The 24,699-nt window shown below is 41.8% G+C and overlaps 1 protein-coding gene across 1 annotated transcript in view; it reads right to left on the bottom strand.

Annotated features, from left to right (window-relative positions):
* Positions 1-24,699, bottom strand: part of LOC149141837 (putative serine/threonine-protein kinase At1g54610) — a 191,919-nt gene that overhangs the window by 145,946 nt on the left and 21,274 nt on the right. Inside the window, exons 2-3 of the mRNA XM_089449130.1 lie at positions 5,364-5,648; positions 4,777-5,094 (exon numbers count right to left, since the gene is read on the bottom strand). Coding sequence (XP_089305256.1) covers positions 4,777-5,094; positions 5,364-5,648 — 603 coding nt within the window. The remainder of the gene's footprint in view (positions 1-4,776; positions 5,095-5,363; positions 5,649-24,699) is intronic.

The following is a 24,699-nucleotide window of genomic DNA, read 5'->3' as shown; positions in this document are numbered from 1 at the left end:
ATTATTTTTATTTATTTTTTTTAATTTTTAAATTTTTAAATTTTTTTAATTTATTTTTAAATGGATCCTCGAACTTAGCCTTTGGAAAAATCACCTAGGACCTAGGACTTAGGACTTAAGAGGGGATTAAAAACATTTTCTAACCCTCAAGACACTTTACATCATGACTTTTACAACTTTACATCTCAAGGGGGAGAACCCATTTGACATAGACCCTCATAAACCACCCAGTTCTGCGACACAACTATAATCTAGCAGATTAACACACTAAGATTCTCCTAAGATTCTATTGACAAAATCCATTCCGGCTTTGGGGTTAGGCTGAAGGAAAACTCTGCCGATCATAGATCGGTGAGACAAAAAACCTTCCGGAACGTAGATTATCACTAGAAAATTAGGTCCACCTAGGCAATTTACATACATGACTCAACTCTGCTAAGATTATTTACAATTAAATATGCAGACTGGGTTTACAACATAAATTGATCAAGCTGTCGATGACTGTCGAATGGCACGGCCATGTCGATCAAGCGATATCCCTTTTTGCGAAGAAAAGGGGGTGTACTGCTGGGAAGTTGACACGTAGTGGTCAACACACCTTGTTGAATCTTGGTCTGGCTCTTGCCTTGTGAGGCTTCTCACAAGGCCTACTAGATTTTGAGGTAACAGTAACATTCCCCGTTGCCTTCTCCCTTGTTTCTAGCCATTGGTCATTGCTATGACTCTACTAGACCCTTTAGGGTACCCATTTAGCACACTCTCCTACTTGTTGGGATATGTCTTGGGATTTGTGCCTCTAATCTGCCCATAATTAGTTGGAGTGCTTCATTTCAAGTCTTCCATGGCCCAAATCCATTTGGGCACACTTTAAAAGAGGTCTACTAGGTCAAACCTCTCTTGCCCCTTTCATAATTTCTTGGTGTTGAGCGAACCACAACTTTCATAGGCCATACCACAACCATGACTCAAGGCCCAATGAATAGAGTGTGCATTTTGAATGGAATTACTTGCAATTGCAGTGCAAAGCACAAACCTAAGGTTTGCAGTCAAAACCCACAACACACTTCCAACAAATGACATACTTTGCCGAGTCAACGTTCACTTATGTCTTGAGTTCATTTCCAAGCCTATTTATATTTCTAGTCCTCTTTATAAATCTCTCTTTGATCTAGCTCCTCTACTCCTATACACTCTTTGGCTACTTGGTCCTATCATCTCCAACACCTCTATAGATATCTCTTGCTTCTATTTTGGTTTCTTCCTTGAAGGCTTGTTGTCTTCTCTTAGGGCATCTCCATTGGTTTCCTTCCCTCTCATGCCTTCAATAATTCAACTCTTCTAACTCAAGGGAGGTTCCAGCACAACTAGGGTAAGGGAGGAACACCTTTCTAAGGGCACATTAGGTCCCCACCCAATATTTCATTTTTTATTATTTTATGGTAAATATAGTGTATTATAATGCATTGTATTGGATATTGGGATCAAGTCTATTTTGCAGGAAGGTGTAGCAGCATGTGCAGGTCCATTAGAGTGCAGCATCACTCTCTTGGAGGTCTATCACATCACTCATTTTCAGCTCAAGTAGGTTTAGCACCTACAACAACATTTTCTGAGTTTGTTCCTTCCTTTGTCCCTCTTTCATCTTCATTAGTTAGGTTAATTAGCTCACCAAAGGAAACCAGTAAATTAGCCTTACATAGTTTGCTGTTCTTTCCTATTTCTTGTAAAAACCTAATTACTCCAATCAATCTACAGCCCTATATAACCTAATTAACTTCAAAACACAAATCAATCTAAAGGTCTTCTCTCTATCTTTTCTCTTCCTCTCTTCCCCTCCTAGGTTTTCTCCGTTTTACCCCAAACCAAATGGTGACTCCACTCCCTCCTTCCTCCTTGTGGTGGCGGTGGTGTCTTGATTTAACTGTCATGCTACATTAATTATTCTTTTCAATAAAGGAAAAAAAACATAGTTTTGACCCAAACCTTGTTGGAGAAGAAACAACACCCAAACTTTGTAATTAAAAGAAGAATGTGATTTCCAAATGGATTGACATCTCCTCAACAAGTGTGCCTATAGATACTTACGCCCCACCTTTTTACTCAAGTGAGGGACAATGTCAGCAATGTGCCCTAAATATTATAAAGATCCCTGGACACATAGATGTAGAAGGGCCTTCCATTCCTCCATCTCCAATCTCTCCAACATAGACCTAATCCATATAACTGCATTTTTAAAAGTCTCTTCAGGAATCATGCGGCAAAGGCCCTTTAACACAAATTTATCTAACAAGTGATGTTTTTTGCCTGGTTAAGAGCACACTGGGCATGTCATTGTTGATGTTCATGGTTCAACAAAAAGAGACCTTTCCTAGCAAATATTTTTCCAGTAAAAGCTAGCCAAGAGACCAACTTGACCACCGGGTGATGAGAACATCCAAATTGGACATGATGCCAAATCCCAAGCATCCAAGGTCCCTCAAACTGCCAAGCGAAAAGCCCAAACACAACCTACCAAGCAGCCTCTTAAGTGGGACAGAACCTGAAATCAAAAAACCTTGAGCATTTGCAATGGTTGTGCATGTTTTTGGAAGATGAGGGGTTGCAAAAATGTTTTAGACATGGTTGCAGGCTGAATTTCACTTCTTTTTACTGCCCCGCTTTAATGGAAAGGTCCCCTTCTGGGTGATACTTGGATGATTTGGGGCAGCTGCAAATACCTATGGCATCCTTACAGTTGATTGCTATTGGCTTTCTATGGAAGCATTGATGTAAAGCTACTTTTCAGGAGGTTCCCTCCTCTTTTCACCTAGAGGATTTGAGGAGCTTAGCAGGAATTGGCTATGCTTGTGACAATCAAACTCAATGTTTTGGGGAGGTGTAGAGTCCCTCTCTCTTGGAGCACAAGGTAATATGGTTGCCCTCTTGGGTTTTTCAGAAATGGATTTTGCCAAGACCCTTGTTCATGTGATATAATTTTTTGGTTCCATGATGTACTGATTTGACATTTAAAGTAATATATGCAGCATTTAAAACAAAAACTTAATAGAACAAAGAGCTTGGCCTGCAGGTTGTGACAACGCTCTCTTATTTTCAGAGAGAACCTCTGATGCTAATATTGTCATATGCCTCTGTGATGATCAAATCTGTATCCGCAGTAGTATTTAGATTCCACGACATTCCACAACACCTTCACAGCAGTGTGCCACTTGCATGCAAGTGACCACACATTTAATCATGGTGTGTTCATCCCTCAGCAAGAGAGATTTGCTCTCTCATCATTTGTGACCACGATCACCCATTTTGATACCATGATGACATTATTCCGAAACACAATAACAATCACAATTGATTCATAAAAATTGCACTCAGGAGCAAATAGCCCTAAAATGATTTTATATTATAGGCACATCATAGTCTGAATTGATTATTACATTCCAGAACTTTGTTCTCTGTAAAAGGAGAACATGCATTGCATTTTGCTGCACAACAAAACAATAGCCAACATACACAGCGTGGCAGAAGCCACTATTTATATACACACTGGCACAGCTATCACAATTAGGGGATAATGGTCCCACGCGATCCATACTAATGGATATTATACTTAACATTTATATTACAATTAAGCCCAAAATACTACTGACTTGCCTAATTCCTAGGTGCAAGCAAAGATAAAAAGCTATTCATGAAATGAATGGAAACCAAACTAATGGAGTTCTAAATCATCAAATAGTTGGAACCCATTTCAAGAAGTTTTCTATTACTTAAACTGTAAACCAAGTATATCAACCAATTCCAGGATAAACAAAAACTAATCTCAGGTAGTCAACCAAGATGACCACCTAATTTTCTTCTTTGGAGACAAAATAGAATAGTAAAACTCCCACTAACACATTGCATGCCAAATCAAAGACATCTTTGCTTATGGAACTTCTTTTTACTTCTAAAAAATCACAGAACTTGAGAGTGTGTACTTCTAAAAGATTACGTTATCTGTGTTGACCAAGTTTCCATGGGCATTCAGTTCATCATCATCGGACTATGCAAGCCTTCACAACAAACAATAGTTGAGCAGCAAGCTATCTATGAAATTATTGCTTCAGGACCCCTGGTCTGTCATTGCCAGATGCAACCTCTCTCCTATGCTGACAGTTGCAGGAGTGCAAAATTAGATTGTCACGACCACATACAATACAGGCATGTCACTCAAAGTCATTACAATAGACTGCTATTTGTCCGAAGCACCCAACCTTTGAAGATCTTTGTCCTATCATCTCATAAGGTTGTGGCTCTCTCTTGTCACAAAGCTGCAACTCCATGGTCAGAAACAATTTCCACAAATAAACAAAGGAGCTTGAATCACAAGATCAGGCCTAGATGTTTCTCTTGACACAGTAGGCATCCTCCCCTACATGTAAACAAACTGTAAAATTCAATAAACAAGCAACATAAAGAGCTCCAACTCTAGATACTCCAGATTTTGTGTCACCATCCATGGCCAACCACATACTAGAAGAAAAAGCAGAGATATATAAATAAACTCCCACACTCTTCAAAATGCTGCAGACGAAAAAATAGGAAACAATGTTGCAAGTGCAACATTAAGATAAAAGCTTCATTGTTGAGTCTCATTAGTAAACAAGAGGCATATGAAATCAAACCTCATAAAAAAGCTGGAATAGCATACATCCTTGCCATAAATCAAACTTCCTACAACCTTAATTTCAATCCATGTGCCAATCATTAAACAGATTTAAATATGAATAGTGGAACTACCTCTGTTCTACCTGGCAAAACAGGCTTGCCAGCCAGCAGTTCAGCAAGTATACAGCCGGTACTCCACAGATCAACACCAACTCCGTAATCTGTAGCACCCAGTAATAGTTCTGGAGGTCTGTACCAAAGTGTCACTACTCGACTTGTTAGGGGCTGCTTCTGACCAGGAGAAAAGAAATTTGCAAGACCAAAGTCAGCTATCTTTAGAATGCCTTCATTATCAATTAGAAGATTTGAGCCTTTTATATCACGATGCAGTATGCCACACACATGGCAGTGATCAAGCCCCGACAGCAATTGTTGCATGTAACATTTAACCTGTTAAAGACCAATGAATTCCAGCCACGGATCTTAAAGCCTTAGAAAATAGAAAGTGAACCATGAGACAATTCCTAGTTTAATATTCTAACATCTGGATCTTTCTACATCATAGTTAAATCTTCAGTTGTGATAAATCGATATTTAGGAGGACCACTAAACCGACCATATAGGTATTGCACATATAAGACAAAAAACTTCAGCATGCAGACCTATAGAATGAAAAATGCCTGCCAGTTTGTTGTGCTTATAGTGAAACTCTCACAAACCTGTGCTTCAGTGAACTTGATACCAGGACATGCAGCAAGTCCAGCAAGATCATGATCCATATATTCAAATACAAGGTACACACTACATGACATTCGTGATGTGACCAGTCCCTCCAATTTCACAACGTTGGGATGATCAAGTCTGCGCAAAACCTGTATCTCTCGTGCCATAAACCGAACACTTTCTGGCTCCAAATTGTCAAAACGTACCTTCTTCAGGGCGACAATCATTCCACTCTCAAGGTCACGTGCTTTATACACATTGCTATAAGTTCCTTGCCCAATCTACAAAGTCAACAGAAACTTTTCCTAGGTGAGTTTTCAATTTCATAATGGGAAATAACTGAAGCAAGAGAGTTGTGTCAAACTACTTAAACAAGCAAGAAAAGTGCCAGCTATCTGCTATGCAATATCTGGGAACTCTTTTTCAATTGACATAACTTTATGTTCAATTATTCTTTGCAGCCATGATTACACTTAAGAGAAGCTATTTCAAATTTCAACTTGTTCAAGCCCAGAGGATTGGAGGTCTAACAGTCTTGTGGCAGTCCTTGAATGCATATACAGCAGTGATTCCAGAAACTACCCACTAGTAATAGTCATATATAATACCAAATAACGTGATGTTCTGTGATCTGTGCAACAGTGCAACGTCAGCCTTATATGGCGTGTCATCAGGCACCTCAAAGGAGTCCCTTAATTAAATTTAAATCTATTAATTTATCAATTATTGATTTTACTTAAACTATTCAGAGGATCATGACCGGATATCCCCCTTTATAATGCTCTCTCTTTAAAGCATAACTTACCTATATTCTTCCTATTACAATCAAAATATGCCATAACTAGTTGCATTATCAGGATATCATCAAAAATGAATAGTATTTCAAAGATTCATGTGGTGATTTAACACTTCGTAAGAAGTTATACTCTTAATTTTCAATATGTTATCTTGTGTTGATGTCATCCCAACAGAGATAGCAATTGAAACATGACACAGCTAGTGGGAAAAATCACCTTATAGTAAATTTATCCTTTATCCTTTCTGGAGTTCTCCACATTTCAGTATTTAGTAGTACCTGTGAACCGTATGAGCACTGGAGTGGTAATTATAGTATTCTCCATCTTATTATAAACCAAAGTATTTACTATTTATAGCCCAATCCATGAAGTGAAAACTTAATGTTTATCTTGTTGATATGTAATTTTAGCTCCGGGATGGCATTTCCTCTATCTTCTTGTTCTTCTCAACTGTTTGATGTATACAAACATAAACGTTCACCATCTCCTCTTTGTAGTTTCACATTCTTCAAGAAACTTATTGCTATCAAACATTGTGTTTTTTTGTCATTATCCTGTTTGATGTCCTTATTTTCCTTGTGTAGTCTTTTGATGGTGTTCTCGAGTCTCAAATTAAGTAGGGGTCAGCTACTATCTTACTGCATGTTGGAACTGCCGTGGTTATGTTTTGGTCTTCTTTGGGTGCCTTCAAGGATGTGATTTTCACATGGGACCTTATCTTCCTCACTGAGATGCATGAGGCTCCAAGAGCACACTTCCACCTGTGATGGGATACCATTATGTAACATTCAATAATATTTTGGCCATTAACACGTCTTATTTTGTGTTATACATGTGAACACATTTAATATTGAGGTCAGAGGTTAGGTTGTTAAACCTTCTTAACCACATAGTAGTATTACAAAAGAGTAAAGAGACACTCGAGACATTATAAGAGAGTGAGAGATGTATTTCTCTCTCCACCCTTGTTTGTGTAAATGTGTGTGCACATGAATAACCTACATGGTATCAGACCAACTCCAATTTTGTGCCTGTTGTTGCAAACAGGAGTCAAAAAGTATGCCTATTGGGAAAAACTAAGGCAAGTTGAAAAAGTGTCAATAGTTTATGAAAAAGCAAACATTTGAATTATTTAAGCGGAATAACTAGACCTTATAAATATTTTTAAATAGCATAACATAATTTCATTATGTCCAACAAGTGAACATAATTAGGTCAAAGGGACTGCTAGATACATCAGAAATAATACTAAGGGGGAGTGTGAGTGCTGATACTAAAAGAAAAGATATATCTATCTTTTGAGGTCAAAGACCTAGAATCTACAATCTCATCAAATAAACAAAAACATACAAAGCTCGGAGTCCCAAAAAAGAGAGGATCCCTCACAGGGACCCTAGAGAAATGTCTCAAATAGAGGCACTTGGAGAATATGCTCAAGCCCTAAAGGAGCCATCACCTATTGATGAGGAGGAGGAGCTACTAACCTTTGATCTCCCCTACCATCCTAGGCCAAAGTGAACAAACCCCTGATGGAGGATTGTCCCAATGAACTAGACAATTTGGAACTTGGAAGTAATAGAAGATATGAATACAATTTGTTGCTTGGAAGAGACCATTCTGTTGATTTGGGGTAGCATCGGATGTGCTCTAGCCACGAAAATTGGTGGAGAGGCTAAAACACGTGAGATCTCCAAGACCCAGAAATGGTTTGGGCAGAATCTAACCAGTTTCGGAGATATTAAATAATTAATATTTTTAATGGAGTTCCTAAGTCTAAACTTAGGAAAAATAAAATATTAATGTGAATTAATATAAACTGGGTTAGAATGGTCCAAAAGCCATGGATCAAGCCAAATCTAATCTTAGTCGTTGATTAGAGATTTAATCTTGGCCGTTGATGGACCAACGAGAAAAGTATAAGAGGAGGCTTGAGGGTTAGTTGGAGAACACACCAAGAGAGATCAAGAACTCGATTTTCTGGGCCGGGGTTTGTTGAGGAAATTGAGTGAAGTGATCTGAATTGCAACTGAGGGGCAGTGAATACATATCAGAGAGGCAGAGTTAGTACCAGGAGGATCAACGCAGAAGCCAGGAGAGGTTGACGCAGAGCCAGCTAGAGACCATGCAAAGGCAGCCAGAGACCACGCAGAGGTAGGCAGGAGCTGCGCAAAGCCAGTGAGGGCCAGTGTGTGAGACGCAGAGGCTCCAGAGGCTGACACTAGGCCAGAGAAGTTGACGCAGGCCTTAGAGGCAGCATTGGGAGATTTTCGTGGGACAGATTGGCGCTGGAGAGCTAGATAGGGTGACGCAGTCCCTATCAAGGTGACGCAGAGCAGTAGAAGTTGTATTGTTGTTGTGGGATCGTTCATCCGGTGATTTAGCCAGAATATCTCTCTCCAACTGAGAGGTACTACTGCCGAGGGCATTCTCTGTTGGGTGAGCCATTTTTGGCACCCTGTTTGTATTCAGAAACTGCATAATAATAAAACCCTCTAAATAGCTGCATTGGTTTTCCCGCGTTGGGTTTTTCCAAGGACATTAGTCCAAAAACAATGGTGTCACTTGTGTGCTTGTTTTCCCTTCAATTGATGATCTGTATGTGTTGATACTGTACTTGTATTTATTTTCAGTATTTATATGGTAAATAACTTGTTAAGTAATTGAACAAGTAGGAAGAAATAAATCAGATAGTACAGGAAGAATTTCTAACGGGTTAAACTTAGAAATTCCAACATGGTATCAGAGCATGGTTGCAGATCACAGGATAACTGAAGGCATCAGCCGAGCAGAGCAGCAGCAACAGAAACAACTATCTTGAGTGACAGAAGTTGTTCCTAGCAGTAAGCAGCAAGGAAGGGGTGACACAGAGAGCCTATGTCATCAGTATGAGCCAGGAGGAGGATCAACGTTGAGGCAGAGAGGAGCAGACCTGACCTACGCAGTGCCCAATCATCTTTCTCAGTCAGGAAGGATCGACGTTGTGGCCAGGAGGTGCAGATTTTGCCAGTGCCAGGATTACGCATAGCCCAAAGGCTCTAACCTTTAGATTGCTGGGGCATAGGCGGTTGTGGGTAAGTTGCGGAGCGAAGCTGGTGGGATATTGTGGTCAGAACAATACCTAACAGGGCAAGACCAAGGTGAAGGGAGTTGCTGCCGAGGATTTCTAGCCAAGAAATCCGGATCAGTGGTGCAATTGCACAAACGATCGAAGTGGGGCATCTCGACATTGGCAGAGGGGTTTCCAGAAGGGAAATCGAGGCTCAAAGGGAGTCAAACCGAGAACTTCCAGACGAGAAGTTGAGAGACTCAGCGGAAGTCGATCAAAGGACTTCCAGGAGGGAAATAGAGAGACTCGAAAGAGGAGCAGTGAAATGGCAATGAATGGGCTAAGGGATCAGGATAGACTGGACGGAGCTTCAAACTTCGTAGTCTGGAAGACCAAGATCTTGTCCATTCTAGACAGGTATCGCATCAAACACTTCGCCTTGAAAACGATAGCGATCGCAATTGACCCGGCTAAAAATGAGAAGTACGAGGAGGCAATGGCCAGGCCTAAGTGTATCATTCTTGACGGGGTCAAGGATCATGTGGTACCACATATTGCCTAGAAGGGCAAGGCAAATGAGATGTGGGAAGCCCTAAAGTTGTATCAGCATACTTCCGTGCAAAGGAAGATGCTTCTAGAAAATTAGTTGTGGTCATACCAGATGCAGAGGGGCGAGCAAATAGATATCTTCCTCGGGAGATTGATGGAGATCCGGGATCAGCTGACTTCCATAGGGGCCACGCCGGATGAGGAGATGTTGGTGAGGACCGCACTGAACGTAGTCTCAGAGGATTGGGAGGTATTTGTCCAGAGCTTACTGGGCAGGGCGAGTCTTCTAGATTCGGAGGATTGTGGGCGGCTCTTCATCAAGAAGAGATCAGAAAGCTGACCAAGGCAGGAAGCAGCAGCAAGGGGATCAAAATCAAAAAGGGGGAAGAGGAGGATGTTGCCCTAGCATCTGCGGGAAAGCAGGAGAAACGGAAGAAGAAGGACCTCTCCAAGGTAAAATGCTTCCACTGTGGGGAACTGGGTCACTATGTGAACCAGTGTTCAAGGAAGAAAAGCAAGGGAGAGGCTTCTGAGACCAAGGCAACACCAGCGAGGGTGGAGAAAGAAGTGAAGACAGATGACGATTGTGCCATGAGCGCTCATGCGCCACTGAGAGGAAGTGGGGAGACATCGAGCTATAGTCATACGGACTACAAGCGATGAGGGGCAAGATCCTCGAGGTACCCAACCTCTTAAATTATACCTAGCTATGGGAGCCCCAAGGAGGAGTAGCAGGACTGGCAGATGTTGATAGAGACGGATGTAGATGGAGCGACAGAGAATGCTACAGTGCAGGAGTCCCAGGACATCATGAGGCAATAGTGTGAGATGCATGGAGTTGTTGCAGTAGCGCAGAGGTCAGAGAGGGAGTACTTGTCAACAACAGAGGGAGCTTCAGCATTGGGAGTGTCTTTAGCCTGACAGAGATGTCAGATTTGGGAGGATCAGTTACTTGCTTCTCAGTAACTGAGTTGCAGTGCAACAATTAGCAGTGGCAGTGCTATGGGCAGCACGATGCAGCATGATGAGAGGGGATGCAGTGCAAATGCAACAGTGGCAGTGGCAGGGCCATGGGAAGCAGCATAGATGCAGAGGGAGTTGTCGTACAGATGCAGCAGTGGCAGTGGCAGGGCCATGGGCAGCAGTACAGGATGCAGTAGTGCAGAGGATGTTGGGCGGGGAGGCCTAGCATCAGCACAGGGACCGATGCTGGATGATCAGGGTGATGCTCAGTGAGGAGTATTACTAGAGCACGGTCCTCGCTAAGAGGGAGTGTTGATTTGGGGTAGCATCGGATGTGCTCTAGCCATGAAAATTGATGGAGAGGCTAAAGCACGTGAGATCTCCAAGACCTAGAAATGGTTTGGGCAAAATCTAACCAATTTGGGAGATATTAAAATAATTAATATTTTTAATGGAGTTCCTAAGTCTAAACTTAGGAAAAATCAATATTAATGTGAATTAATATAAAACTGGGTTAGAATGGTCCAAATGTCATGGATCAAGCAAAATCTAATCTTAGTCGTTGATTAGAGATTTAATCTCGGTCGTTGAAGGACCAATGAGAAAAGTATAAGAGGAGGCTTGAGGGCCAGTTGGAGAACACACCAAGAGAGATCAAGAACTCAATTTTTTGGGGCAGGGCTTGCTGAGGAAATTGAGCGAAGTGATCTGAGTTACAGATGAGGGGCAGTGAATACATAGCAGAGAGGCAGAGTTAGTACCGGGAGGATCAGCGCAGAAGCCGGGAGAGGTTGACACAGAGCCAACTAGAGGCCACGCAGAGGCAGCCAGAGGCCACGCAGAGGCAGCCAGGAGCTGCGCAGAGCCAGTGAGGGCCAGCATGTGAGACGCAGAGGCTCCAGAGGCTGACGCAGAGTCCCGAGAGGCTGACGCTGGGCCAGATAGTCTGACGCTAGGCCAAAGAGGATGACACAGACCTTAGAGGCAGCGTTGCGAGATTTTAGTGGGACAGATTGGAGCTGGAGAGTTGGATAGGGTGACGCAGTCCCTATCAGGGTGACGCAGAGAAGTGGAAGCTATATTGTTGTTGTGGAATCGTTCATCCAATGATTTAGCCAGAATATCTGTCTCCGATTGTGAAGTACTATTGCCGAGGGCATTCTCTGTTGGGTGAGCCATTTCTGGCACCCAGGTTGTATTCTGAAACTGCATAATAATAAAACCCTCTGAATAGCTGCACCGGTTTTCCCGCATTGGGTTTTTCCGGGGACATTAGTCCAAAAACAATGATGTCACTTGTGTGCTTGTTTTCCCTTCAATTGATGATCTGTATGTGTTGATACTGTACTTGTATTTATTTTCAGTATTTACATGGTAAATAACTTGTTAAGTAATTGAACAAGTAGGAAGAAATAAATCAGATAGTACAGGAAGAATTTCTAACAGGTTAAACTTAGAAATTCCAACACATTCTATATTGGGATCTAGAGGACGAAGGATGTTTGCTATGAACGGAAGAAGTGTCTCAAACCTCAACCCCACATTGTTGCAAAGGTGTCACAGATGGAGGGTGGAGATATCCCCAAGGTCTCACAGATCTAGAAACTAAGGTGGTAATATTGCTCTCTATCTTCTCTTGGTGCCTTGAGTCTTTGACCACCGTGAAGAAGGAGATGATCATCTTTGTACTATCTAATCGTGTGGTTGGCTTGGGCATAGATGATCAAAACCTGAAAGCTTCCTACATGTATAAAGCCAAGCACTGCTAGTTTGGATATCAAAAGAAGATGGAGAGGGAGCTTTGGAACTCCATGAAGGCAGTAATATCAACCATGAATCTCATAATAGATGGGGCATCAAAAAAATGAAATTCCCTTTTATCTTGGTCTCATTTAGGTGGCACAGTTGACAAGTCTTATCTACACATGAAATATGGTGATTGGATTCCACTTGAAGTCGATGAGAACCAACTCAAAACTGGCCAAAATGGATCCTCAGGGCATGCATCCAATACCCAAGAGTATAGACTAGTTCGATAATGAGGCCATCTCTCATCTCGATGAAATGCTCTACATAGAAGGCCAACTTGGGCTTTAGAGCATGCAATGGATCTACCTAAGCGACCTAAATGTATTCTTTGAATGTCATCCCAAATGATCCTATTTAGCTCTTACTTGTCCAACAGGAGATGGAAAGGGGCATTTAGGGAGACTCTAAAAAAGGGGAGCTTGTACACCAAAATAACTGCACATGACCCTAACAGATCAACAATGGAATCATTGGAAGGACCCAATAGAGGTAATGGCAAAGACCTCCAAGGAGTGGTACACAAAGGTAAGGGTACCAATCTCTACCAACAATTCAATCAATAAAGCTCTGAACTTGATAAAGTAGTGAAACCAGAGAAAAACTAGCCTCGGCCTAGAAAGGGCAAGGAACAAACTCAATCTAGATGATGTGTTGGGAAACAGTCCTCTTGCAATGGATGATGCGATGGAGCAATAGAACCTAAACCCTCTTTTTCCTAACCCAATCCTCTTCTAGCAAACTCAATCCCAAACCTCAGAGCCATACAAAACCGTTGGCCTAATAATGTTGTCTAGAAGCTTCATCTTAGACCAAATGCCCTGAAACTAGTGTTGAAAACACCATCACTCCAAAAGAGTTAGGGAACCATATCCCTTATCAATCCAAGGTTGGAAAGCATGTCTCAAACTCAATTGAGGCCCATAAAACTGAGCACCAAGGTAAGTGTAGGTAGTGGTGATCTCAATCTCCTCACCCTAAAAATAGAAATGAAAATATGACAAGACATTCTTCGAGCCATTGAAAAACAGAACCATGGTTTTACCAAAGTTTACCATCAACTATTGAAGATCACAAAAGCTAGCTAAGGCATCTAGCTATCTCTAGAAGCCCTCCAGAGTAGAAGCTAGGAGGTTTACATAATTAATGAAGAGTAGGATGGATATCAAGACATGGTGAAAGAGGCAATCATCGTCGGAATGATATGCTCACACAAAAAAGATTCCAATTTGTCTATCTATATCTCAAACAAAGTGGGTGAAATAGGACATACTTGCTTCACCCTTATGGTAGTCCTATTTAAATCTAACAAACCATGCACTACGCAAATACAACCCAATATAGTGTCATAAAGACACATAATAGAAGCAAGTAGGGTCTCCAAGATGCCAATATCCGTAAGCCTCTATAACAAGGCCTCCCTGAACCGAGTCAAATGCCTTTCAAAAGTCAACAAAACAACAAAAGACTGTTGAAGGGTAGTGTCTCACCTCCTTTATGAGGCTTTCAGGGTGAGAATGTGGTCAATGATCTAGTAATGCGGTTAAAAATTTGCTTGGCCCTTGGCCCAAAGATGTCCCTCATCAAGTATCTCTATTAGTCTACAATGGAGGGTCATGGCTTATAAGTTGGAGAAAGTGTGACCCACCATGATAGTCTAATAGCTATTTGGATTAACATTAGATCTAGATTTGTGAGTCGGGTGGATAGTATGGTGGGACCATGTGGGCAGAAATCCATCGCAAAGCATGTGCTGAAATAGATCAATAATGTATGGGACCAATGATAGAATGCCTTGCTTGAGGAGCTCTACTCAAAAACCCTCCTCATTTATTGCTCTGTCAATCCATGTCCCATATCACCTACTAAATATCCAAAACCCAAAACATGTAATAAGAAATGGGGAGAGGTGACCAAGACAAGAAGTTATCCAAGGACATCATATAGGGCGGTCATATGGGTGAACATGGACTCTAAGTCAAGGTTGGGGGTAGATTGGAATGGCAAGGGAAGGTGCACCAAATTTTTTTGGGAGAAAAACAAAGGTATGTACACAGTCCCTGTTTCCCTTGGACAAGAAAGAGACATTTCTTATGCCACAGGAGATAATGGTACAATTTCTAAATGTTGGGATAACAAGCAGGGTTAGATAAGAGGGCACGGTGAAGCTGAGAATGGCATGATTTGCATTCTTCATCATACCATTGGTTCATTGGTTTGGATCCAAGTTTCAAGGAGTGAGAAGGGGTTCTAGTAGTACAGAAGTAGTGATTATGTGTTTCTTCCCAAATAATTGAAGAGAAGAGGGCATAATTGAAGGAGGTTAATTCAGTGATCAGAAATGGGAGAGGGTGGAGTATCTAGTGAATACTGGTAGAATAGGTATCAACGTCCCCATATCATTGAATAGGATGGTAGGCCAAAGGGACCTCGAGGGAGAGTAGTGGGGAAACTGAAGGGTCAGCTCAGAGTGAAAGGGCTAGAAGAGTGTGGTCCACTAAGGGAATCTGGTAAATTGAGAACTAGCAAATATAAGAAAGTAGGTTCTAATTGGCTTGGACATGATCGACAAAGCTAGTCCCCAGGCCCCACTAGGAGAGAAACATGTAAAACCACTAGACTTTGAGAAACAAGGTAGGCCATTAAGGATCAATAGCTCATGAGACTCACCTAACTATAGGAGGCGCATACCATAAGTTGAAATGGGATCAAATCCATTCTCTAACATCCTATGGAGGTCCAATAAGGATGGGTTTATCTCATGAAGGCAAAAAGCATCCTCAGATATATGATGAAGCGATATTGGTTGCTTCCTAGTATGGGAATTGAAGTCTCCCATAAGGATGACCTCACCCTAAACCAAATACTAAGAAATATTGGCATATAATTCCAAGTAGGGGTCCCCACCAAAGTCCCTATCCAAAGCATAATTTGATAAAGTATGGGCAGGAATAACAGACCACAATGAAGATGTCATGGGGAAGGGAGGACATGCCACTAATCAGAGGTAAGAACAATGAATTTTCCCTAGAGAGAATCACAGATATAACAAGCAATACCACCTATATCTTGAACCCCACTAGTACTCCAAGTCTCCTATATACAAATTGAAAGTGAGTGATATCCCAGATAGTTTGATATATTCCAAACAAGTCTCACATGGGTCTCAATCACAACAAGAATACATGAGGGTCCAAGCGCATCATAAAGTGACTCTAGAGAGGACTAGAAGCCCCCATTACAATTCCAGTACCCAACAAAAATGCCCAAAACTCCATGTTCGCCTTGGCAAGGTTGTAATGAATATCAAAGGTGGAATAAGAAACATCAAAAGCAGAATCATGAGAGAAGGCTCAAGAATCCTCAGCGTACGCAGCAAACAACATTCACTACAAGATCCTAACTCACTCAATTTGAACGTATAGTTAACCCCAACATGATTCTAAAACCCATGCATAGATGAAATGTCATTTTTCAGAAGAACAAACTATTGCATGAGAGTTTGAAATACAACCCCAAAGAGATTCTCAAACCTACAAATAAAAAAATGTTGTACCTACAAATAACATACCTATAAAGAACATAAAAGAATCCAACATGCAAGAGAAGGTTAGTAATTGCCTAGGACAAACAGAACAAGTGGCACTTCTAGGATAGGGCTCCCAACCAAGAACCCGATTTTCTAAACAAAGGTGGAGTGGGAGAGGTTTATAACGATAAAATCTAAGTTGCACGAAACGGGGAAACGGAAACGAGTTTCCGAAACGGGAAGCGATACGAAACGCGACCTCCCTAAATTTTGGAAACGGGGAAAAGCGAATATATATATAATATATATATATATATATATATATATATATAAGTATTTAAAAATTATTAATATATATATATATATATATATATGTGTGCAATCATAAAGCATTAATGATACATTTACATTATATGATTATAATTTATTACATTTAAACTACCCTAAAATGCCAGAAAAGAGGAGAAATATGGCTGTAGCTGAGCCAAATCTGCTGCAAAAATAAATTTAAAAAACAAATCTATAAATAAAAAACGTTTTTCATATTTTTGGTTGCCTAAACCCTAGAAAAATTGAAGAAATAGTAAGAAAAAACTAAAAAAATGAATGTGGCTTACCCAAATTAATTTTCTGTGGCTGAGACTACCCTGAAATGCCAGAAAAGAGAAGAGAAATATGGCTGTAGCTGAGCCAAATCTGCTGCTACTGAAATCTCCTGCTGAAATCTCTTTCTCTTGCTGCTGAAATCTCTTTCTCCTGCTGCTGAAATCTACTTTGCTCACTGCTCAAAACACCCTAGCTGAAACAACTGCCAGTCTCCAAGAGAAACGACTTGCTGAATAGTGTGATGAGAGAATGAGACAAACTGCTCTTTTATAACTTTAGAATAGGTTTCTAGAATTTTCCGGAAACCTAAAAAAAATTTAAAAACCAATTAAAAAAAAAAATAAAAAACAACACATTAAATTAGGGAAACGTGGCTCGTACGGCCTGGAAACGCGTTTCCGGCCGTACTGCCACGTTTCCGTTTCGGGAAACGTGCCAGTACGGCCGAAAACGCGTTTCCAGGCCGTACGGTACGCGTTTCCTGGTTTCGTTTCCGTTTCAGGGGGGAAACGACCCCTACCCCCACGTTTCCTGCAACTTAGGATAAAATCAATTCCAAGACCCCATAAGATAAGCATATCCACCTATTGTTTCACACATAGAGAATATTTGTAGGGTGTGATCACCTATAAGCAAAGAAAATAGATTTAGGGCATAAGAGTATAGATTGATGAAGCCCAACAAAAAGAAAAAAGTGTTATAGTATCTCATGCCACTCCATATGCTCAAGATGCATCCACTGACCACCATTGTTGAACCTCCCTTTGTTGCAAACCGAGATTCCCCTCGAATCTCTTCAAAAAACACTTTTTGACAATCTATATGCTACTTTTGTTCAAGCAACCAGTAAGTAAGTAAGTAAATTTATTAATGTCCAATTCATGACCACAAAAGTAGGTCAATGGAATTGAAGGAGAGTACAGTCAATGTGACTACAATGTGGGAGTGTCAGTGCATCTCCTTAAAATGCTAAAAATAATGTATAGAGAGAAAGAAACCAGTGATAGTGTTGTCGCAACACGTATATAAAAGATTGTTGTATAATACAAAATACAAAATAGTCTACAGCATGATATAAAATAATAATGTCCTATTAAAACAGAATGAGTGAGTGAAATGGTAAGGTCTAGAAATGGAGCTAAAGATGTCAGGGGCTCTCGAGTCTAATCATAATGATCGATGGCGAGGGAGGAAAACTGGGTACAGGCTCATTGTCGAAGTCCCCTAGGGCCAGTAGTGGATATGACCATATGATCCTGGGGGGGTGTATGAGCGTGGGATACTCCTAGCATCTGAGGTTGAAAAGAAGTAACTTTAAATAGGTCTTTGGCCGCTCCTATGGGACTAGGAGATAGTCGGACATGTCAAGGGCACCCTCTTCTAGAGATGTCTATAGCTTATCCCTCCAGTGCTATGAAAATTTGTGAATTGATGTATATGGTTCAACATCGTCGAACCGGTCTCAATGGTTTACATCGCTCTCCTTCAAGCAAAGCACATACATATGTTACTTTCCCCTTGGAAAAATGTGTATGCCTCCAAAATGTACCAAAACAATTAAAACGTGTGCAAAATATGCGTTTTTAGGCAGAGTTTATGGGTTTTCCAAGTTATTGACCTCCTATTGCCCATGCAAAGCTACTCCAAACATCACATATTGGTATCAATAGAGCGTTAAGGTGAAAAAGAAGGAGAAGCACCCATATGCCACCAAATTAATGTCTCAATCTAAAGCAGATTTGTCCCAAGTTTTTAAGGGTAAATCCCTCTCAGGAAACCCCTATTTCCATAATCCTCTACCATCATATCTCGTTTGAAGAAAGAGACTCATTCTCTTTCTTATACTTGCTTGATTCAAGATCGCAAAGAAAAAGCTACCTTCTATTAATTTTCTAACCACAGTAAATTACAACATATTTCCTAGCAAAAATTCCTTGTTTATTTTAACTTGTTTTTTCAAATTGCTAAACAAAATGTACTATTGGAATTTTAACTGGTAAATAAAATATTAATTTTCAATGGAAGCAAAAAGTTAAACAACCAATTTCATTTGCATAGAACACATAAAAAATTTCCTTCAAAATCCAACATTTCATTCAGAAAATTTTCCAGGCTTACAAGGGCTTTCCCAACCTAGGAAAATTTGTCTACTAAGAAAATACAAGCTACAACAATATTAAAAAAAATCCTAAAGAAATTCTAGGCACCTATATGGCCTTATGAAACTATTGGATCAACCCCCCCCGCACTATTGCGCTGCTACAACAGTTGTACAAGCACGCATGTGTGGTTGTACGACTCTCCTAAACCTTCCTACTCTCCCACGTGTGACTTGGCCCAGCTAATTTGTTGTACAGTTGCTCTAGGACTGATTCCTTGCTACAAAAAATTTCTTGCTATTTTTCTTTGGCCACTCTACACACTCGCATGAATTTTCTTCTCCACCCAATCATTGAAAGCCTCACTGTGTTGTGCTCAATAATGTGTCTTCTCCCTTAGCCCAAACTTATTTTTATAAGTTTGAGTTATAACTAAATCAACAACCCTAATCTCCAAAGTGATTGACAATTGAGACTAAATCTCAACTTCACTTGAGATCAACGGTTGTGATTTATCTAATTCACTAATGCAAATAACCATTGCATTTCATTAGATTAGTCTCATTTTTCTCATAAAAAAAGAAATTACTTTAATAAATAAAGTAATTACGAAGGTTAAAAAATAATTAGGCGACTTCCACACACTTTGACACTTGCGCCTATTTAGAAGTACCTGCCTAAGCTACAAACATCAAAACTCCCTCTTAGCAAGGAATGTATTCAACTCCACTCCCGACTTGTCCCTATGAAACACAAGCTTCCCTTTCACCAAGGCTTTGGTGAGAATGTTTGCAATCTGCTCATCTGCGGAGATATATTGAAGCTTCACTACCCTTTCCCAATCCCGTCTCTGATGAAATGATACCTAATCTCAATATGCTTGGACCTGGCATGTAACACTGGATTCTTAGAGATTTTGATACAACTCTTATTATAACAATGTATCATGGCAGGCTCCAACTCTTGACCAAATAATCCTGCAACCAACTTGCGAAGCCAAATGGCTTCACAACTCGCCATACTATCTATCATATACTCTTCCTCTGCCAAACTAAGTGCCAGAAAAGTTTTCTTTTTGCTAAACTAGGAAATCATCGTTGGTCCAAGACTGAAGCAGCACCCTGAGGTGCTCTTCCTATCTGTTTGTATATCCCTACAGCTTCACTCCATCTCCTCCAAGATACCTCATACAATACTCCATTGTACCTCTCAAGTATCTTAAAACATGATTCACTGCTACCCAATGCACTTTCCTTAGCTCCACCATGAACTAGCTCAAAGTGTTCACAGCGAAACAAATATCTTGCCTGGTATTGACCAAATACATCAAAGACCTTATTAGTTGTTTGTAGTATGTACAACATGGGTTCTGTTACCGCTCAAACTAGCAGGGGACCTAAGGGGGATCCCTAAAAGGCAAATGCTAGAGCAAGGGCAACAAATGGAAACTTAGCCCACTGTCACCTCAGCTAAGGCTCCCTTCTATTTACAGACTTCCAGCGATGGGAGGAGACCCAGTATATTATGGAGTCACCAATGAAGGATAAGTCAATCAAAGGATATGGAGTGAAAAGGAGGTGGAATGTAATTATACTAAAACTATTAAAACAAAGAGAGAGAGAGAGAGAATCCATTTTAGCTACCAAATGTCTGCAGACAAAAAGGGTATTGTTGTTGCAAAATCTTGCACCTTGGTGCAAAGTCTTCACCAAGAAACAAACTTGCACAACAAGACAAGGGTGTCACTATTGTCACTTCAGCAACTACCCCTCTTCTATTTTAGTGGTGACAACCAGCCACCACAAGGGAGGCTTCCCTTAGTTCCTAGTAGGATTGGGGATTAAGAAACCCTGAGAGACTTAAAGTTAAATAACCCCCAAGGATCCTAACTATATCCACCCACACAAGCATGTAATGACTAGGGTAAGATGGATATTAAGTCGAAAGCAAGCAAAAAGGTTCACAGGGCCCATGGGTCAATCCTAAGGCTATCTAGGCTAATCAAGTGTCAAAGAGGTTCTTGTCATGTCCCTTCTCAAACACATTTGTAACCGGGTGTTGTTACACAATTTTGCACAATTTTGGCTAAGGAAGAGAACCCATCATTTTCAACTTAGGGACTTAGGAGGCAATTGGACTTAATTTGGTTGCTAGTGGAACGTGGGGGACACCCACATGAGAATTCGAATTGGCCCATTCGAATAGCTTGGAGGGAAAGTCAAATAGGTGGATGAAGGGGCCCACATGAGGCAAGGGAGGCATAAGGAGTTATAAGGAGGGAGAAGCTCTCATTTTGGGATTCATTCATACATCTTGCAAACAAAATCACTTGATTGTTCACTTTGTTGTTTAGCTGAGTCAACCGACTGTTTAGCCACGAATCTCTCAAGCGAGAGATTCAACCTCTACTTTGGGGGACCATCTATGCCCGCCCTAGAGAGGCAGTTCTACAATGATTTCAGGAATTATAGGGCAATGACATAGCACCACAAAACAGCGCATAGCAAGGAGTGTGTATTTCTAGGCAGTCAGGAAACATGCAAAGGGAGATTGAGGCAAGCAGAGATCTAATTGCTTGTCCGGGAGTTGGGGAGTTGAGGTAGCAGCATTAGACCAGCGTTCTTGCTGGGTTTTACAGCCAACTGAGCCAACATTCCAGCAATTCGAACTGTTGGGTTGGGGGACATTAAGTTGGGCCAAGAGATCATCCGAGGAGTCTGGGATTGGATAGCACGGGTGAACTCAACATTTTGGAAAAGTTTTCAGATGGATTTCCAGGCAGTTTCCAGCAAGTCGAAATTGGCAGCTAGAGCTAGGGTGAGGCTCTAAGGGGGTTGAAAATTAGAAGTCTAAAGCAGACAAAATTCTTTATGGGATTTTCTGGGTTTTTGACAAGGATCCCAAATATAAAATTTCATAATTTTCTGAGCACCGAAGGTGGGGTTTTAAGTTGTATCTTTGCAGCAGATAGTGTAGAATTGTTGGGGATTGAATAGTGCCTTTGGGGGTCGGTTTTGGGAAGTCCAAATCGAGCCAAACCATTTCTGGGTTTTTGTGAGTTTTGGCCAAGGAGTCTGGGGTTAAAAGAATATAAAATTCTGGGCAATTTCAGTGCACCTTCCAACCATTTGAACTTCAAAAGAGCAGCAGTTTCTAGGCAGCGTAGTGCAGATTGGTGCAGCAGCTAGGCAGCGTTGAGCTCAGCCATTTTCCTACCTGGGTTTGATCCTGCTTGTCCTTTCAGACAAGCCTAGGTGCACCATTCCATCATCTATTGTATTTGGCTTGCAGAAGTATAATAAAATGGCTTAGAATTTCTCCATTTGCAGCTTTTATATGGGTGTTTGCTGAATATTTCGTTTTTGTAATTTGTTGCATGTATTATTTGCTTGTTATCACTTGTATTCCTATTAAGGATCATTGCAAAGGTATCAGAGCATGATCTTGGCCCAGCTGTGGGAAATTAGCCATAAGATCATGGAAGCTTTGGGTATGAGTGCACAGTGACAGGTGAAACTAGAAACAAACCATGGTTCAAGGGAAATCTAGTATGCAGAAATTATGGGGTAGAATTCATTGGGACGATGAGAGGTTGGCCCAGTTGAGGAGGGTGACAGGCCAAACCCATCCTCACCCTAACAACAAAGACTTTAGAGGTGAGCAGGTCATGGGGGTGCAACCATCTACATCATGTGGGGAAAGTCGACCAGATCAGGGCACCAGATCTCCTGAAAAGGAGCAGACAAGACAAAGACAGTTAGAGGGTGAGACTAGGGGCGCTTTTGCTGGTGGGGACTTGGCTTTAGATATCAGGAGCCTGAGGAGGAGGTTGAGCAGCCCTCTTCGGGCATACATAGACGGGGCTGGCAACACTGTTAGGTTACCTTGGCACATTGGACAGAGGAACACAGAGCTACCTAGTCAGATTGTATGTATTGACCAGTATAGCGAGATGAGATGACCTGAGTTGCACAGGGTGCAACACCCACATGTTGGGGTTGTTCTATGTGCGAGAGTTCGTGCATTCGATCCCTCTCTTGGGGTTGGGTGGTGAGAGATTCTGGGTTGGTACCCAGTGGAGTGGACTATGGAGATGGTAGTGGACCTAGGCAAAGCTCAGCAAGAGTTTCCAAGCACTGGGGATACTGGAAGCCCCGACTGGCATTGGGATCCAGGAGGGGCCACCTATCATTACCCATGTATGCCAGTTGACTACAACTAGGATGGTGCAGTTGACCTAGCAGTTGAGCATGCACATTCACTAAGGGAGTCTTGGTCAACACCAGTGGTCGACCAATTTATGGACATACTCTTTTGGTTTTCTTGGTATGGCATTTGTACACGGGATCACTAGGTGATCACTATACTCTGGCATGAGTTTGTCGCAGGAGGTGGCATTGGCAGGCCACCAGACGGTGCCTTGCATGGATTGGGGGCTCTTCACTTTTGTGCGAGGCACAGAGGACACAGAGGAGCGGAGCAGTGGTAGCATCACTGCTAACACATAGGGAGAGTCACTTCTCGGATCCCTCAAGGGGGTTTGGAGGGAAGATCCATTCATTGGCAGGGATAATGATGTGATGGTGGAGGTGATGATACTGATCGGGTGTGGCCTGACACGTAGAGACATAGCTCTAGGCCATCATATCCAAGGATGTGTGGGAGCATCTAGCGTTGAGCAGTGGTCTATAGGTGGGCATGGAGATGCATGGTGGTGTGTTGTAGTGTGTTGGACTGCGTTGCGGAGTGGGAGTGCCTCACATCGCAATGAGTACATGCGAGGAGTGACAGGTGCAGTGACACATGTAGGAAGCAGGACGGTACAGGATGGCATAGTTGCAGCCGAGGGTATCCAGTAGTGTACAGGGGTAGGTCGTGGTGTACAGTGGCATGTCTAGGAGTACTGGGATGATCGGTGGTATGCAGAGGCATATGGTGTTGCACAACGAGGTCTTGGAGTGTTGCCTCCAGGGACACCCATGGATGGAGATACCGAGCATACCTTTGGGTGTAGTTCACCTAGGATCAATGGGGACACAGATGAGCGATACTTGATGGTATCTGCAGGGACTCACACTCCTGACCCCCTTCTATGTCACTTACAGGAACGAGCGATCTGGTTGTTGTCCTTTGACACTCTGGGCACGAGCAGCAGGGGACAAGAAGCTCACCCAAGATATTTGAATAACACTTGGTGTGATAGAGCGGAGACTTCTCAGAGGGGGCATCGAGTCGGTGCACGAGTTGACAGCCATAGGTCGAGGGATGAGGTGATCACCGACAGGGATGGCATATCATTCATCACTGATCCTATGCCTGGGGAGCTAGTCACAGGGGAGACATGTTTCACTCTTTCCACAGGGCATGTCTGGATTATGCATGAGCAGAGGATATCATGTACAACTGACATAGTTGTCCAGTATGTATCCGAGTTATCGACATTGTATCGACACATTCTCCAAGGGGCGGGTAGCCGAACCAGTGGCGATGGTTGGCAGGGACAGGATGGATCCGCATACACTGATTCGATTGCGTGTATCAGATACCCATCTATTGGTTGCATTCAAGGAGTAGCTATTTGGCACACGTGGTTTCCAATAGTCACCAATACTACACAGTGGCAAGCACCAGACAGTTTAGCATGCCTCAGATTAGTTCATGATGTATGGAGCCTATATATGGGTGGCATGCAAGGACTAGAGATGAGGGCCAAAGGGATTCCATTGGTTGTCAGGGCTATGCCGCAGAAGATTTGCCTATGGGATGCAGGGATTCAGTTGATCGATAGATCACTCGTGATGAACGGAGTCGTGGCAAAGAGTGATATAGTTCGCTCTTGGGATGACACATGGGGGTTCATTGAGGGTTTCATCATATGGGGAGGTAGACATTCTCTATAGTTGCACAGGTTCGGAGTCAGATTTGGATGGGTAGGCC

Source organism: Pinus tabuliformis, chromosome X (genome assembly GCF_031772625.1).
Source record: "Pinus tabuliformis cultivar Carrire ecotype Pingquan chromosome X, CPIR1, whole genome shotgun sequence".
Lineage (NCBI taxonomy): Eukaryota > Viridiplantae > Streptophyta > Pinopsida > Pinales > Pinaceae > Pinus > Pinus tabuliformis.
The sequence above is the reverse complement of the archived record's forward strand: the minus strand, read 5'-3'. Positions and strand labels throughout refer to the sequence as shown.